Source organism: Chiloscyllium plagiosum, unplaced genomic scaffold, assembly GCF_037043375.1.
Source record: "Chiloscyllium plagiosum isolate Xiang-an unplaced genomic scaffold, Cpla_swu_hap1 HiC_scaffold_22, whole genome shotgun sequence".
NCBI lineage: Eukaryota > Metazoa > Chordata > Chondrichthyes > Orectolobiformes > Hemiscylliidae > Chiloscyllium > Chiloscyllium plagiosum.
Genome location: NW_028270160.1, coordinates 34041390 through 34060426, shown reverse-complemented (window position 1 = coordinate 34060426; position 19037 = coordinate 34041390). Strand labels below are relative to the sequence as shown.

The 19037-nt window shown below is 38.6% G+C and overlaps 1 protein-coding gene across 4 annotated transcripts in view; it reads right to left on the bottom strand.

The window, feature by feature from the left end:
• The window catches only part of edrf1 (erythroid differentiation regulatory factor 1), a 67831-nt gene that overhangs the window by 10408 nt on the left and 38386 nt on the right, over positions 1-19037 (bottom strand). For all 4 annotated transcript variants that reach the window (XR_015760931.1, XM_087998948.1, XM_043712609.2 and 1 more), the window contains 6 exons: positions 15229-15429; positions 14130-14348; positions 13719-13945; positions 11067-11225; positions 7174-7323; positions 4608-4761 (listed from right to left, as the gene is read on the bottom strand). Coding sequence is in view for 3 of the 4 variants with exons in the window: in XM_087998948.1 (XP_087855074.1) it covers positions 4608-4761; positions 7174-7323; positions 11067-11225; positions 13719-13945; positions 14130-14348; positions 15229-15429 (1110 nt within the window). In the remaining variant the exon portion in view is untranslated. The remainder of the gene's footprint in view (positions 1-4607; positions 4762-7173; positions 7324-11066; positions 11226-13718; positions 13946-14129; positions 14349-15228; positions 15430-19037) is intronic.

Here is a 19037-nt window from a genome sequence, read left to right as displayed (position 1 = left end):
AAATAGCCTGAGTGGAAATATTTGGGGTGCAAAGTGATTTCACTCAAACTTTTAAAGAACCTGTGTTCAATGTGTGGAATACAGTGAATAGCAAGCAGATAAGCCCAGGAGCTGTACAGACTTTGAGGTGGTTTAAAATGAAACTCAATTTTTCAAGTGCACTAATACCAACACATACATTTGCAAGATGATTCTTTTTAGAAATGTAATCCACCACTGTAACACCAATCTAAATAGAAATTGTGTTTTTTTTTTAAAAAGTCATTTTCAATAATTACTGATGCGATTTAATTTGGTCGAAAATGGCAGTGATTTAGAATGTTTTATTCTTTTGCATTTTCAGCTGAATTTACCAAACCACTACAAAACCCAATATATATTTTTCAAAACAAAAGTTTTCTTAATATAAAAGTGTATTTAAAAACAGCAGTTAATGGAGGATATTTTGCAAAACTGGTAAAATCTGGGCTTAAATCCCAATTGCACTCTAAGCGAACCTCCCTGTGTTTTTTTGTAATGAGGTATAAATAATTATCTGTACAGAAGTTTTGGTACCCCATCTGAAACAGATACCCATTTTATTAATCAATTTCAAAAGCTAAGTTCGGAAAAAATATATTTGCTTCAAGAGGCGCACTGGATTCATCAAACATTATGTCAAGTCTTCAAGGGTTAAAAATTATGAGACGAGGTTACACATATAGCTTGCAATCTGCGGTTTTTCTTCAATATCTTGCTTCTCACTGACGTCATCCTAAAATGTAACATCAGATTTTACATGCATGCTGACAGCATTCAGTGCTGCGCCACTACCACCTTTTTAACACTCATTGAATAAAACTGATTATCCAACATTCAGTACTAGATGTATAGAAATTTCCTAACGACATAGAAAGGGAAAAGGATGGGATTCTGAAGGGAAAATATAGAAAGTTAGGTAGGAATTTAAAAAGGAGATCCTTGAAAGTAGTAATATCTGGATTACTCCCGATGCTACAAGCTGGTAAGGGCAGGAATAGGAGGATAGACCAAATGAATGCGTGACTGAGGAGCTGGTGTATGGGAGAAGGGTTCACATTAGCATCTATTCTGGGGTAGAAGTGACCTGTACAAGGATGAATTGCACTTGAATTAGAAAGGGACGAATAACTGGCAGGGAGTTTTGCTAGAGCTGCTTGGGAGGATTTAAACTAATAGGGTGGGGAGGGGGGGGACCCAGGGAAATAGTGAGGAAAGAGATCAACCTGAGACTGGGTACAGTTGGAAAAGGGAGCGAGTCAAACAAACAGTCAGGGCAGGAAGGAATAAAGCAGAGAACAAAGTAGGACTGAAGTAAATGCAGTTTAATTTATCAATGTAATAAGTCTACCAGGGAAGGCAGATGAACTCAGGGCATGGTTAGGAACATGGGACTGGGATATCATAGCAATTACAGAAACATGTCTCAGGGATGGACAGCACTGGCAGCGTAATGTTCCAGGATACAAATGCTATAGGAAGGATAGAATGGTGGGCAAGAGGGGAGGGCGGATTGGCATTTTTGATAAGGGATAGCATTACTGCTGTAATAAGGGAGGATATTCCTAGGAATACATCCAGGGAAATTATTTGGATGGAACTGAGAAATAAGAAAGGGATAATCACCCCATTGGGATTGTATTATAGGCCCTCAAATAGTCAGAGGGAAATTGAGAAACAAGTTTGTAAGGAGATTTCAGTTATCTGTAAGAATAATAGGGTGGTTGTGGTAGGGCATTTTAATTTTCCAAACATAAGACTGAGAGTGCCATTGTGTTAAGGGTTTAGATGGAGAGGAATTTATTAAGTGTGTACAAGACAATTTTCTGATTTAGTATGTGGATCTACCTACTAGAGAAGGTGCAAAACTTGACCTACTCTTGGGAAATAAGGCAGGGCCTTATAGCGATGAAAATTGTGATAGAAAAGGAGAAATCGGATCAAAAAGTTCTAAATTGGAGGAAGGCTAATTTGACAGTATGAGGCAAGAACTTTCAAAAGCTGATTGGGGGGGGGGGCAGATGTTCGTAGGTAAAGGGATGGTTGGAAAATGGAAAGCTTTCAAAGTTGAAATAACAAGCATCCAGAGACAGTATATTCCTGTTATGGTGAAAGAAAAGGCTGGTAGGGAATGCTGGATGACTAGAGAAATTGAGGTTTTGGTTAAGAAAAAGAAGGAAGCATATGACAGGTATGGACAGGAGAGATCAAGTGAATCCTTAGAAGAGTATAAAGGCAGTAGCAGTATACTTGGAAGGGAAATCAGGAGGACAAGAAGGAAACATGAAAAAGGGTTAAGGAGAATTCAAATTGTTTTTCTAAATACATTAAGGACAAAAGAGTAATTAGGGAGAGAACAGAACCCTGCAAAGATCAGCAAGGCAGTCTACGTGTGGAGCCGGAGGAGATGAGAGAGATACTAAATGAGTATTTTGCATCAGTGTTCACGGTGGAGATGGACAAGGAAGTTATCAAATGTAGAGAAATAGATGGTGACATCTTGAAAAATGTCCATATTATGGAAGAGGTGCTGCTGGATATCTCGAAACACATTCAAGTGGATAAATCCCCAGGACCTGATTAGGTGTACCCTAGAACTCTGCAGGAAGCGAGGGAAATGATTGCTGAACCCCTTGCTGAAATATTTGTACCATCGATTGTCACAGGTGAGGTGCCAGAAGACTGGAGGTTGGCTAACTTGGTGCCACTATTTAAGAAAGGTGGTAATGATAAGCCAGGGAACGATAGACCAGTGAGCCTGATATCAGTGGTGGGCAAGTTGTTGGAGGGAATCCTGAGGGACAGGATTTACATATATTTGGAAAGGCAAGGACTGATTAGGGATAGTCAGCATGGCTTTGTGCGTGGGAAATCATGTCTCATGAACTTGATGGACTTTTTTTTTTAAGAAGTAACAAAGAGAATCAATGTGGGCAGACCAGCAGACATGATCTATACGGACTTCAGTAAAGCATTCAACAAGGTTCCTCATGGGAGACTGGTTAGCAAGGTTAGACCTCATGGAATACAGGGAAAACTAGCCATTTGGATACAGAACTGGCTCAAAGGTAAAAGACAGAGGGTGGTGGTGGAAGGTTGTTTTTCAGACTGGAGGCCTGGGACCAGTGGTGTGCCGCAACGATCGGTGCTGGATCCACTACTTTTTGTCATTTGTATAAATGATTTGGATGCGAACATATGAGGTATAGTAAATTTGCAGATGACACCAAAATTGGAGGTGTAGTGGACAGCAAAGAAGGTCACCTCAATGTACAAAGGGATCTTGATCAGATGGCCCAATGGGCTGAGAAGTTGCAGATGGAGTTTAATTTATGTAACTGTGAGGTGCTGCATTTTGTAAAAGCAAATCAGAGCAGAACTTATACACTTAATGGTAAGGTCCCAGGGAGTGTTGCTGAACAAAGAGATCCTTGAGTGCAGGTTCATAGTTCCTTGAAAGTGGAGTCGCAGGTAGATAGGATAGTGAAGGAGGCATTTGGAATGCTTTCCTCTAATGGTCAAGAGTATTGAGTATAGGAGTTGGCAGGTCATGATGCAGCTGTACAGGACTTTGGTTGGGCCATTTTTGGAATACTGTGTGCAATTCTGGTCTCCTTCCTAATGGAAGGATGTTGTGAAACTTGAAAAGATTTATAAGGGTATTGCCAGGGTTGGAGCATTTGATCTACAGGGAGAGGCTGAATAGGCTGGGCCTGTTTTCCCTGGAGTGTTGGAGGCTGAGGGGTGACGTTATAGAGGTTTATAAAATCATGAGGGGCATGGATAGGATAAACAGTTAAGGTCTTTTCCCTGGGGTGGGGGAGTCCAGAACTAGAGGGCAAAGGTTCAGGGTGAGAGGCGAAAGGTATAAAAGGGACCCAAGGGGCAACGTTTTCACACAGAGGGTGGTATGTGTATGGAATGTGCTGCCCGAAGAAGTGGGGGAGGCTGGTACAATTACAGCATTTAAAAGACATCCGGATGGGTATATGAATAGCAAGGGTTTGGAGGGATATGGGCCAAGTGCAGGCAAAGGGACTAGGCTAGGTTAAAATATCTGGTCAGGATGGGTGAGGTGGACCAAAGGGTTTGTTTCCGTGCTGTACATCTCCATGACTCTAAGTATTGCTGTCGGTCCGCACTGCAAACTCCATTCCTTTTCAACTGTCTAAAGCAAAAACAGTACACCTCTTACTATGGTGCCACATCTCATCTTGAGATGAGGTTCTGAAGGCACATTTCAGCATTACTGCCATTCACTTCCATTCTATAACATTGCCTGGCTACAAATAGCACAGATCTTTTGCTGCCGAAACCCTTATATGCCTCTGTCACCTCTAGACTTGATGATTCCAACACATCATCACACTATCTTTCCTGTCCATGTTTTAATTTGCATCTGTCACCCGTGGTTGATGACTTTGGAGTTTCTAGGGCAATATCTGGATTTTAAAATTTTCTATTATTCTCCATGTTATCGCAGTACCTTTACAATTCCTTACTTTAAAATTGTATACAGTACTCAAAAGAATTTCTTTTTAAAATGAGAGTAACAAAATTAGGTTTCTTTGAATCTAACATTTACTTACTTGCCATCTGAAATTCTGAAAATGCAACCCGTTCTAGCTGAACACGTAGCAGTTCACAAGGTGCATCTTTCAGCAACTGAAACAATTTCACAGCCTTATTGTAATGGAGATCAGCCAAACTGCGATGCTGCTTACGAAAATGGTCATCACCAACCTAGATTTCAGAAAAAAGAAATTACATATATATCTTTTCAGTTAAGACTTTAAAAAAAAAGTTATTTAATCTTTGTAAGGATGTTAACATAAATAAAACAATTGCTGCCAGCTTCTTTGTCTCTTGTTTAAGATAAGCTTCTTGGATTAAATGATTGCGAGAATTCATGTTATTTGAAATAACCAATCTAACCAGTTAACCAGATTGTGATGCTTGGTTTTTTTGAATGAACAAAACCAGAAAAGGTAATTTCAGTCATCCAAAGTGTGCCCAAGACTTATGAGAACAATTTTCAAGGTGTTGGGACATCTGGACATCAAGAGAATTTCAGAACCAATGAATTACTTTTTGATGTGCAGTCATTGTGACACACTGACTTCCTCCACCACTGACGCAGTGTCAGTAATGTGTCCATAATGCACTGCAGTATCTCACCAAGGCTTCATTTTGATGATACCTACCAACCCTGCAAATTTTACCACGTAAAAGGATAGCAAAAGCATGAGTTCCTTCTATTTGGACTCGGAACAAATTGCTATCGCTGTAACAACACTGTAGTTGTACCTAAACCACATAGTAGTAACTTAAGGCAATAGTATACCACCATTTTCTCAAGGACAGTTAGGGATGGCAGTACATGCTGGTTTGGTCAGCAACGCTCAATCCAACAAATGAATAAACAGAAAGGAAAAGCTTTGAAAGGAAAAGCTTCCACCATAACTATAGCTTAATAGCGACATTGATCTTATGCAGTCACCCGAGAGGCAGGCATGATTTAATTTGATGTCATCGGAAAAGCAGTACCTCTAACTATGAACTGCTCCTTAGGAATTGCATTAAATATCACTCTAGATTAAATCAAGATTCTCCAGTGGAGATTCAATCTACAACTTGCTTACTCTTAAAGGAAATCACTGATTCAAGATTGATATTCAACATAGCCAACCGACACAGTAAAAATCCACTAAATTATTTAACAACATAGCCCAAATAACAGAATACACAAGTCAGAGGAAGTCATGATCAAATTCTGTACTATTTCGTATAGACCACAACTTAAGCATATTCTTTAGTGATGGTCATCAGCACAGAGGAAGAATAAGTATTAGATTACTGCAGACCTATGACGTTGACTGCTGGCATTATAACCATGAGTTACGAAGACAGATTGGAAAATGTGAATTGTTCACTTTAAAAAGGCGATAGAGAAGTTATCCTGAGATAAACACAATGAAAAAAGTCAATGCAAGCCACAGAATCAAATCAGTAAAAGGTAAATTTAAAATGTATTAGAAGATTCTGTTCATAAAAAGTATAAATTCCCACATGAAAACCTAAGTATCATTAACAAACTCAGTAGTTTTTGCAATGGAGTAGCTTTAGGATGTTTATTAACAAATATAGAGTAAGTGGCCTTGCTCGTCCAAGTATAACTTACAGTCTGCATTGCCACATATTCATCTCTAATACACCACTTCGAAGAAACTGTATATTGAGAAATATAAAATACAAAAATAAAGTAACAATTCCTCACTTAATAAAGGGATTGAGGATGATAAAAAATTTTGAAAGCGTGATGCCGCCTGAATAAAGGTTTCTGCATCACACTGTTCTATTTTATTCATTTATGGAATGCGGGCAGTTATATTGCCCATCCCTAGTTGGCTAGAGGAGAGTTAAGAGTCAACCACCTTATTGTGGGTCTGAAGTCACATGGGTGCAGGTTTCTTTCCTGAAAGGACATTAGTGAACCAGGTCAGCTTTTCCTGACAATTGGCAATGGTTTCATGTTCATCAATAAACTCTTCTTTTCAGATTATTGAATTCATCTTCCATCCAGAGTATGATTGCAGGTCCCTAGAACATTACCTTGGTTATTGGATTTATAATCTTGCAATACCATTAGGCCATTGCCTATTCCCATTGGAGTGCATAAGATGACAAATTCACACAAATAAATAATACGTGAATTATATAAATATCGAACACAAAATGAAATACAAAGATTTATATTTCTTTAATATTTCTCTCTCCAGCTTAATTCAACAAAAATATCATTCCTTCAAAACAAATTTGTACAACACTACCCTAATCATTTTAAAAAAACTCAAATGACATTCAAATATAACATGAGTAAGATATCTGTCAACTGATGTGATTTATCTTCATATTTATATAATGTTTTAACAGCATATATTTTGCCTACATATTGGAATTGTCATGAGGTCACAAGAATCACAATCCTGAGTTCAAGATGGATTTTTGAAAGGAATACTTTTAATTATTTCGCCTCTGTTAAATTTGAATGGAGTAATATTTGAGATAAAGTGCCTTGACAAGTGGCAAACTGTTGCATTATGTGAGATTTTTGCGGTTTTAAGCATATCTTTTCATTAAGTAGTTTTAAATTACCTGGTTTCTAAGAGAATTATGATACATAGAGGCAAGTCTATGATGAATTGTCGCAGCCCGGTACTGACACAAGGGTTGTCTTGCAGATTCTGTATGTATATCACAGTATTTGAGAGATTTCATCATAGAATCAGCAACTTCTCTCTCAATCTGAAAAATTGTAAGACAATAACTTCAATTATCTAACAAGATCTCAATTAACCTCAAGTAAATACTTACTGAACATTACTTCCAAGAAGGAAATAATGACATCTTTTAGTGAGTTTTGAGAAGATTTGTAGCTCAGGTTGCAGGTTTGCTCGCTGAGCTGGAAGGTTTGTTTTCAGACATTTCATCACCATACTAGGTAACATCTTCACTGAGCCTCCGGATGAATCACTGGTGGGAAAGCCCGCTTTCTATTTGTGTGTTTGGGTTTCCTTGGGTTGGTGATGTCATGTTCTGTTCTTTTTCTCATGGGATGGTAAATGGGATCCAAGTCAATGTGTTTGTTGATCGAGTTCCTGTTGGAATGCCACGCTTCTAGGAATTCTCACGCATGTCTCTGCTTGGCTTGTCCTAGGATGGATGTGTTGTCCCAGTCGAAGTGGTGTCCTTCCTCATCCGTATGTGAAGTTACTAGTGAGAGTGGGTCATGTCTTTTTGTGGCTAGTTGATGTTCATGTATCTTGGTGGCTAGTTAGGACAACATTGGACGAACAGGCAGAAAACTAGCCACCAGGATACATGAACATCAACTAGCCACAAAAAGACATGACCCACTCTCACTAGTATCTTCACATACAGATGAGGAAGGACACCACTTTGACTGGGGCAACACATCCATCCTCGGACGATGGAAACAGAGACTCGTGCGAGAATTCCTAGAAGCGTGGCATTCCAAGTGGAACTCTATCAACAAACACATTGACTTGGATCCCATTTACCAACCCATGAGAAAAAGAACAGGGAATGACATTACCAGAGGAAATGACGCCACAACATGAAATGCCATCACGACAGGAAATGATGTCGCTAACCCAAGGATACCCAAACACACAAATAGAAAGCTGGCTCTACCAGTGCTTCATTCAGAGGCTCACTGAAGATGTTACTTAGTATGGTGAGGAAACATCTGAAAACAAACCTCCCAGTGAGCAAACCTACAGCCAATGACATTTTTATTACAACAACAGAATTATCTTTAAATGACTTTTTAAAAATATGACAGGGTTTGTTCATGAAAACCTCCTTCAGTTATTCAACACCTTACATTTAGTTTTAAATTTGATATAGTTAGAATCTGATTTGTTATCCTAGATTTCCTACGTGTATTTTAGAAACATGTTTGTCCAGAATTTGCATGAGTAAAGCATACCCAATGAGTTAAACTTCTTCCTCACTCTTCAGCTTGTTGCTGCAAGTGAAAGCTGATAACAGAGGTGTGGGCATCATGGTATATCAGACTTCAGGGAATGATAATATTTTCTCTTTCACCTTCATCAATGAAATTAAAAGAAACAATAAGGAATGACTGAGTAGGAAATATGGAAGTGGGAAAAGAGAGATTGAACTGAAAAGAAAGGGAGGAAGTAACGAAAAGCTAGAGAAAAGGTGAAATTCATAAAATCTTTAAGACCGATTTACAATCTAAAAGGAAGGAGATACCAGTTTGAACTAACTGGTGTTCTGGACCAGACAGTACAGTGGCAATGCAGAACCATAAAGTCTTGCAGTCAGAAGATGTTAAGCCATAATTTTGTGTGTTAAACTTTACGTAGTTCATTTCGCAAGCATCACAATTGCTTGGAATTACCGAGAAGCTTGAGGACGATGCCAAACTCCAGGCTGTGTCAGGCTAACGGTTGAGTGGCAGAAATTGTTCAGTAACTTATGTATGCCTTGCCAAAAATTGCTGACCAACTTACACACTAAAGATATCTGGCAAATAAAGTGCACAATTATTTTGCTAGAAAATTGTTGGTTGCTGCTTAAAGTATATAACCTTTTTTGTGCTACAGAATCATTAATAATCATTGAGCTCCCTCTGTTGGCAACGTGTGCAAACTAACCATCTGGTACGCTATTAAACCCAAGTTCACGACCCAAGTTCTCGGAAGGTTCCAGATTGCTGAAACACTTACCCATGCCACTGTTCTCTCTATACTTGGTTATTCCAATGCTCCCATGGTCAGCCCCTTATATTACACACTGCAGTTTGTTTAAAAAAAATCTGCTTTTCTCTAATTTGCTCTATGTCCTTTCCACCTATTGCCCATGCTCACTTACTTACATTGACTCCTGTACCTATAGTGCCGTCATGTTGCATTATCCATCTTGCTTTCAAATTCCTCAAACCTCAACACTTTAGCTTGTTTATTACTAGTTGCTGTGGCTTCAGGTACCTAAGTCTTAAACTCTAGAATTCCCCCCTTTAACCATGTCTGCCTCTCTTTCCTCCTCTAAGATGCTCCATAAAACCGATAAGTCTGGCCAAAATTTTGTTTTTCTCTCCACATATCTGATTACGTGGCTTTGTTTCAAAACATTCTTGTGAAGTACAGTGAGAAATTGACTAAGACACTATATTAAAGCAAATTTGTGACAAGTAGATGACACAAAGCTAGCTCGGAGCATGAGCTGAGGTTGCAAAGAAGCTTCAGTGTGATTTGAACAAGCTCAGTAAATGGGCAAGTCCATGACAGATGCAAGATAATGAGGATTCATGTAAGATTATCCATTTGATAGCAAAAACAAGGCGGCAAACAGCTATAAATTGAGTGAAGGGAATTGAGATCTGGGTATTCTGACACACCAAAGGTTCAGCAAATGGTAAATAGGCAAATAGTATATTGCCCTTCATCGCGAGCACAGGTGCAAGGATGTTTTGCTGCAATTATTCAGGGCCTTGGTGAGATCATACTTGGAATAGCATGCAGAGCTTTGGTCTCATTATTTGACAAAGATGTTCTTGCTATGGAGGGAGTACAGCAAAGACATCAGACTGATTCCAGGGATGGCATGATTGATGAATTAGTTAGGATTATATTCAGTGGAATTTAGAAGAGTGGGGTGGGATCTCATAGAAACCTATAAATTTCTAACTGGACTAATAAGGGTAATTAATGTGAGATGGAAGTTCCCAATAGCAGAGGAGTCCAAGGTTATGATAAACCATTTAGGAGTAGGATGAGGAGAAATTTCTTTGTCTGGAGTGTGATGAGCCTATGGAATTTGTTATCAAAGAAAGCAGTCAGGGTCAAAACATTGTACGATTTCAAGAAAGAACTAATTAGAGCACTTGGTGCTAAAGGAATCAAATGATATGGGGGAAAACAGAAACAGGCCACTGAGACAGATGAGCCGTGAACATAATCAATAGAGCAGCAGGTTCAAATTGTCTACTTCTGCTCCTATTTTCTATTTATTATTGATGCTCCGTATAATTACATATCACATATGACGTAGAAATAGGCTATTCAGTGCTTGCTCTATATGGCAGTATTTATTCCCATTACTATTTAAATACATGTATAGTATCCATTTCAACCAGTTCCTGTGGTAGTGAGTTCCATTTTCATGCCACGGAGTAAAGACATGTCTTTTGAATTCACGAGTAAATTTCATCATGATCTTGAGTTATATTCTTCTGCACAAATCCAACTATTCTTAACCTCCGCCAAGTAGTAGTAACAATATTAGACTTGGGCTCAGTTTTCTAAATTGGAGAGAGGAAAGCAATTTAATGGTGAATCAGACTCCTGTATGGTAGTTCCTGGAGGAAATTCGGTGAGAATAGCATCACTGTTATCCTTCCACGATCTACTGACACTTCCCAAAATATGAAACCATTTACTGAACTGAATAAGGTGAACAGTGGACTAAAAGGCCACGTACTGCATCTTGTTCAATACCTGTTCCTGAGCTTTTCTTGATAATGGAGCATAATCTTGTTCTAGGGTTGCCATTGTAAAATAGGTTGTTGATAGTTCCCATTTTACAGAATCCCAAACAGCTGGATGTTTTTCCCAACTGGTAAGTGATCTCATTGCCTTTAGATAGTAATCCACAGCCTGTGTGTAAAAGAAAGACTTTAGGTAAGTTAAACCCGTGAACTCTGCAATTCCAGAAGATGTTTAAATGTTAATTTGCATCAGTAAAAAAAGGACACATGGATATCAGATAGTTTAAAAGTGTTTCCTGCAGCATTTGCATAAATGACATGGAGATTTTAATTTAATACAAGGGGAAACATTACACAGATTCATGTCTAAAAGTCCCATTCCATGTGCTCAAATTTTTTTCATGAAATAGTTTTAAGCATTTACTTTTGATTTAAATAACTGAATTCACATCTCCAGGGCATAATTTGCTACATCGGAGTTGAGTTGCTTCGCCACAAAGAGAAGGATTCAAGCTTCGAGCCCTTGAGAGCGTTAAATTAGCTATCATTTGAGGTAACAGTTCAAGTAATACAAATGTTCTTAGCATGCATAGACTAGGGAAATGGGGGAATTAACCATTGTCAAGATTAATGAGCTGTCCTCAGTGGACCCTAAATGAAGACAGTGTAATCTCAGTGGCACGATGTATCCTGATCCAAAATCAAATAAACCAAATTAAGATTAAAAGTGAAAGAAATACATGGAACACACCCAAGACAGGTGGTGGTGTTGTGAAAATATCATTGAATTAGTAAGCTCAACTCCAGGCTGTGGACATGGGTTTGATATCCACTGTGGCAACTGCTGAAATTTAAACTAAAAAAAAGTCTTGAATTAAAAGCCCAGTGGTGACATTGAAACCACTGTTGATTATAGTTAAAAAGACATTTGGGGGTTCATTAATGTTCTTTAGGGAAGGAAACCTGATCCTGTCTGGTATGTGCACGCCTCCGGACCCACAATGATGTGGTTGATTCTCAGCTCCCTCTGAGCAATTTGGGATTGCCACTCCTTGAAAAATCCAACCAATAAGATCAAAAAGAAATGGACTTGGATATTGTGGTCAACATCAAACAAACAGTGCCTATCATAACATTAAATGCTCTCTTTGGGATTTGCACTGTAAATTATAGCAATTAGCAGCTAAATAAAGGCAGTGCCTTTCTCGGGATTCCAAAAACTGCATGAACAGAATAAGTAACAGTGTATGTCCTCAATACTGAAAAATCCTTACTTAGGACATGGAGGGTCTAAACCAGGAAGTGCAAGGTAGAATATTTAATTTAGTGCTGAATGATGTATAGAAATAAAAATAAAGCATTAGAGATAGATAGGATTCAGAGAAAGATGAGACATAAAAGAAAAGGTTCCTTTTTAAAAAGGCAGCAAAATATGAAGGATTACTTTTAAAGTAAGACAGAGTATGCTATTAAAACAACTTATACTTCATTTGAAAAAGCTAACATTTTTCTGCCATTTTCAGGTGGCTATCTAGTGGGCAAACACCACACTCCTCAGCCTTCATGTACTTTAATGTTCAGTTTCTCAATAAGGTACCAGTTTAGTAAAGCAGCTTGGATAGCAATCTTCTTAGTTCTACTGTGCCTGTGCTGACACTGGAGATTGTTGTATAAATTACATCCAAGTAACGATGAGTGTTGAAACCCTAACCATTATTCCTAACCCCTCCCAAGAGTCTATGCCAGTAAAACATTTAGGGGAGTTAATGTGAATATTTTCCTAATATGTCACATTTTGCCTAAAATCCCTTTTTTTGTGCAATTGCTTAGTCATTCTTGCATGTGTAACTAAGATTTTTGTTTTAGTCTTCAACTGTGTTATGAGAGGGCACTTGAATATGAGGGGTGATTATTAATTCCTATTTTTAATACTAAAGTAATGAGTTAAAATTATGGAAATAAGCTTTAGATTAGTTACTGAAAGTGGTATGGAAGTCTCGAGCAAAATGTAGGATAGAGCAGAGTTTTTATGCAGACACAATGTGTGGAATGTGACTCATATAAAGAAAAGAGTATTACCAAAAGCACAGATAGATTGGGGTCTCTCAGGCACTGGAAATTTTATGCAATCTTGATAGGGATGTTTAGACATAGATTTTCTTATAAGTGAGGCAAAATGAACAAGAAAGAGTTGTGTAAGGTGTCTTCTTTATGATGCTGACAGGATTTTAAGTCAATGATTTAGCTTCTGATCACCAGTGAAGGTGTGAAAATACATTTGGATGGGATCCTGCAGCTACCTAGCTTTGCATCAATGTTGGATAGGTTCCAAACCATGAGGAACTAAACTCTATTTTCTGAAATAAAAACATTGTGCACGTCAACAGTATATTCACCATAGCATCGGAGAAGTTATCAATAGCCATCAAAAGATTACCTAGAAGCTAGATTTAAAATACTGAACAGAAGTTCAGACGTGGATCAGAATTTTATACATCTGCATGGTAGCCTGTCTGAGAATGTGTGACTGAAGTTGTCCTCACAAGTGAAGATTGTATAGCTTGTTCATACATGCCTTCAGCTGAAGTCAACTACTGAATAATTTTGGAAAATGTAATTCAAGACTTTGATAAATAGTCAAAGAAAACCATAAAAGACATGCCTTATTATAATACATGGCTTCCTCAGGTGAATATTCTCCTCTTTTCGAATCACTTCCAGTTGGAGTATGTGCCTGCGCGCAAAGTCTCATCAATCTCCCAGTGTTACAAAGCAATAAGGCAGCATTAGTTTCATCTTCTATAGTCTCAAAATCTTGAATACCCTTTTCAAAATAAGAAAAGCTTTTCTTCCAAAGCTCTTGTTCTATCATTGTTATTCCTTTGCTTGCTGCACAGTGAAGAAACATAAACATATTATTGTTCCATATGAAAACATTTATCTCAAAGATCTTTAACATTCCCATGACTTTTAGCTAAATTTTCCTATTACCTAACGGGAGCAGCAAGGTTATTTCAAATAGTTCACAGTTCACCAGAAAGGTGTATGGAACAAGAACAGATAGAATCCTTACCTGTTCCTTCAGTTTGCACAGCAGCAGCCTGATTCATGTAAAAAACTCCAACCTCATTTCTGCTGTTGCCTAATCTCTTCAACACTTGTTTAAGTTGCTCGACAACATGAACATTCTGATCACAGGAATGAAGCAATTCATTTGCTGCCTCGTAACATTTGCAGCTTACTGAAAGTTGGTATTCCAAGTCTGTATAAAGCTCTGTAGCCCAGCTGAAAGCTAGAACAATGACAGTTATACTCAAACTGTGAAGAGGAGGGAATTAAAGAAAAAACTAAAGGACAGTTAAATACTGCTACTAGTTTTAGGTAGCTTCTCTCTTTTTGTATGAATTGTAGTTTGCAGCAGATAGTTGGTTATCCTCAGTTCTCTTTCCACATTCCACACTTGTACTCTCTGACCAATAGTGGTGAAATACTGAAATATTATTCCACAGCACACCACCATCTGTCAGTCAAAAAATCCTTCCAATCTAATGTTTCAATAAAGTAAGAGGAGGAAAAAAAAGAAAAGCCCAATCACTTTCTAAAGAGCACTCACTGGAGGTTCAATGAAACTCATGGTATTCTTTTCCCAAGAGGCCCAGAGCCAAGAGTAGTATTGACACCACTCCCAGCACTGAGATGAACAACAAAGAGATCAGGGATACAGTTCAGTGCTATTCTATGCGGCAAAGCTATCCATTAAACACTGATGTTTATTCCATGGAAAAGGTTGGAAGCATGAAGTCATTCTAGACAAAGGCCAAACTGATACAAAGTACTTAAAATAATCCAATCAGACAGAGTATTTTTACGATATTTGCCCTAAAAGCAAATGTTTGTAGGTCTCATAATTGTCTTCAGAAATTTACAAAAACTGAACTTGCAGTCAATGAGGGATGGTAGTGAATGTCATGCTGTCACTGAAATTCCATTGTTGATAGCCCTACATAGTGGGATAATAGCCAGTATACCAGTGATGTGCATTGCACAAGTTTTGTTTTGGAGGACTCCAAAAATTGTCTTATTTTGTAGTGAAAAACATGAGTGTATGTTAATCTGAATTATTCAGTGCACAATGTTGCAGCAATTTAGAAAAAGTAAGTATGAAAACTAACCTTGGCAGCTGGACTCTCTGTGGAGGCTATGCAAAATTTCTTGATCCTCTCTAGTTTGGTAGCTATATTCCTCTTGATAAGCTGCTCTATTACTGGCATGTTGAGCTAACATTAACTGAATGTCACCATTAAGTGTCAAACATTGACTAAGAAAGAACAGGACTTCAGGTGACAAATTGTTAATAAGGCAGCAATAGGCATCTGTCAAAAGGAATTAAAAAAGGCAACAGTTAAGACAATATGCTTATAATGGATATACCAGAAGGTCTTGTGCAACATTGTTCATTGTAGCCCAGCATCTGGAGTGAGAAATGATAGTCTAACATTGACCAGTCTTCTCGCTGCAGGTCATTTGCCCATTGTTACAATATAGCAACTTTACTGAAGCATCAGATCCATGAAATATTTACTTAAAAACACAAATAGTTGACTAATATGTTTATTTTTCAACATCCCTTGGAAAAATACCTTCTTGCTGTATCTATCATTAAAATGGAAAACTTTCTTTCTCCCACAAACCCTCTCAACAGGGGATTGCAGCTCTTATTAAAAACGTTGCTGATAAACAAGGCAGCTTATTTCGCTTTTGAATGTCCAAAATCCAACATGTTGTCGTAGTTGTGGGTATGTTCACTGAGCTGGGAAGTCGATATTCAGACATTTTGTCCCCTATCTAGATGACATCTTCAGTGCTTTGGAGTCTCCTGTGAAGTACTGCTGTACTGTCTCTTCTGGAATTTATTTGTTTCTGTTCCTGCCACTTCCGGTTGCTCATTACAGTGGCCAGTATATTGGATCTTGTTAATGAAGTCCGCGGATGAGCATCATGCTTCTAGAAATTCTCTGGGTGTCTTTCTTTTTAGCTTATCTTATGACCATTGTGTTGTCCCAGTCAAATTGTCGTCTGTGCTTGGGGCAACCAGGAACAGCTGGTTGTGGCATTTAGTGGCTACTTGGTGTTCGTGAATACTGATTGCTAGTTGTCTTAGTGTTTCATGCAGTCTTTGCATAGAATCTTTTATATTACCTTTGACTTGCACAATACGGTACAGGGTCTTGTGTTCTGGTGAGCTATTGTCTGACTGTGGCTGTCAGTTTATGGGCTGTCATAAATCCCTGTGGTCGGAGAAGTCTGGTTGCCAGTTCGGAGACTTTTTTTTAAATGTAAGGTAGCATGGCTAGTGCGTTTTGTCTGTAAAGCATCTGCGATTGAGGTTGTAGGATATCTGTTCTTGGCGAATGTAGTGGTGGTGTTCTTCTTCTCTTACAACAACCACCCAAACACACACACAAAAGAAGCTGAATTACGATCCTGTTCAAAAGCGCTACAACACACTGCAACATTCTCAACCTACACAGAGAACATCATGTTGATAGTCACGCTTCAACTATGACTCACCAGGATAAAAGACCTGCACAGAGTCAGATGTACAGCACGGAATCACACCCTTTCATCCAACTTGTCCAGATATCCCAACCCAATCTAGTCACACCTGCCAGCACCCAGCCACATATCCCTCCAAACCCTTCCTATTCACATACCCAATTGTACTGGCTTCCACCACTTCCTCTGGCACCCTCTGCTTGAAAATGTTACCCCTTAAGTCTCTTTTATATCTTTCCCCTCTCACCCTAAACCTATGCCCTCGCGTTCTGGACTCCCTGACCCCAGGGAAAAGACTTTGTCTATTTATCCTACCCATGCACCTCATGATTTTGTAAACCTCTATAAGGTCACCCCTCAGCCTGTGACGCTCAGACAATTGTAATTTACAAGATTCCATGCAAAGACTGCACGAAACACTATATAGGACAACAGGCAGACAACTAGCAAGCCGCATCCACAAACACCAACTAGCCACTAAATGCCACGACCAGCTGTCTCTAGTAGCCCCACACAGATGACAAGGACCACAAATTCGACTGGGATAACACAACGATCATAGGACAAACTAAACAGAAGAGATTTTCTAGAAGCATGGCACTCATCCACTGACCCCATCAACAAACATATAGACCTAGATCCAATATACTGACATCCGAAAGTAGCAGGAACGGAATCAAATAAATTCCAGAAGATACAGTACAACCGAGATTCACAAGAAGCTCCAAAGTACCATCGATGTCACCTAGACAGAGGACAAAACGTCTGCAAATATATTCCCCGCTCGGCGAACATAACCACAACTACGATAGCTGACACCCAAGCTACAAATCTTTAGGCAAACCTTGAATCCAACATGTTAAATGGAGATATTTGCCACTGACCAAACCTGACGAGTGTAGCCATAGTGACTGACCTCAGAATCAAAGCTTTCTCATAAGCAAACCCTTTGCGCCACATCAAATAACAAGACACTTGCTGCAGAAAAGTCTTATTTGAAAACTCTTTAGCACAATTATTATCAATTGTTTTAAAACAAGAATGTCAAAACCAATGACTGTCTTGCCCCTATGCACAAATTTTAATTTGCATGCTACAACTGAATTTCCCAGGGCTTCTGATTCAAAAACACTATTTGCTCATTAGCTGTAAAGGATATTCTCTCAATAATTGATTGGAGATTTACATCCCAATGAGGGAGCAACCTTTTACAATTCTTGAGATGGATAGGTCAAAACAAAAAGCTAAAATCAAGCAGGTGAAGAACAATTAATGAATTAATACTATGAACAGAACTAAGTGCAGAGTAGCAGTTCAGACTGATGCAAAAAAAAAAGGGTACATAAGCCGCACCAATGCCAAATGGGAAGTGGAGAGAATTAGCCTTCAGCTATTAACAGGTGACAAGTAACCTGGCAGGCAGCAACAGATAAAAACAAAGACCAAATAATGAACAGTATACAAGGCAAGGTTAGCACTGTCAAATTATCCAAAGGGAGTAAGTGTTTAAATTTTGATGCATTATATGAAATATGAATGTTTGTTTTTCTAAAGAAAATCTCTCCGAATTCAAGTAACTATATACTATAAGAAAGCAGAATTAAAAATACATGTAATAATTCTGTAATCCAGTGTAGGAGCTGCAATGAATTGTTGGATCAATGGAATTAACAAATCATGCTATCAATGCAGAGAAGCTTATTGCTAAGCTCCCAACACTCTACCTTTATTCTTCTCAACAATTTTACAATCTCTGAAAAACAAGAGGGCAAGAACCAGAGCAATTTCAACAGGGATGGGCATATTAGTTATGCTTTTTTTTAAGTGGACAACTTGGCAGTCATCATTTTTATGCATCACAAACAATGTATTTTGTGAATCATTTTTCATGGTCAAAGTACCAAAACAGCTCTTATGAAAGTTGTGCATTGATTATTGTGCGGTGCCCATTCATCCGCTGTCGTAGCCTTAGCATGGAAACAGACCCTTCGGTCCAACCCGTCCATGCCGACCAGATATCCCAACCCAATCTAGTCCCACCTACCAGCACCCGGCCCATAACCCTCCATACCCTTCCTATTCATATACCCATCCAAATGCCTCAAATGTTGCAATTGTACCAACCTCCACCACATTCTCTGGCAGCTCATTCCATACACGTACCACCCTCTGCGTGAAAAAGTTGCCCCTTAGGTCTCTTTTATATCTTTCCCCTCTCACTATAAACCTCTTCCCTCTAGTTCTGGACTCCCCGACCCCTGTTCAGCCTCTCCCTGTAGCTCAGATTCTTCAAACCTGATCAATCATTTATAAATTCATAACAGCAAATCTTGATTTACTAAAATCTCTCCAAATGTTTGTTGATCTTATCCTTTGATTACTGTTTCTAAGACTGTTTAGCCTGTAGTTTCTTTATAATGTTCTT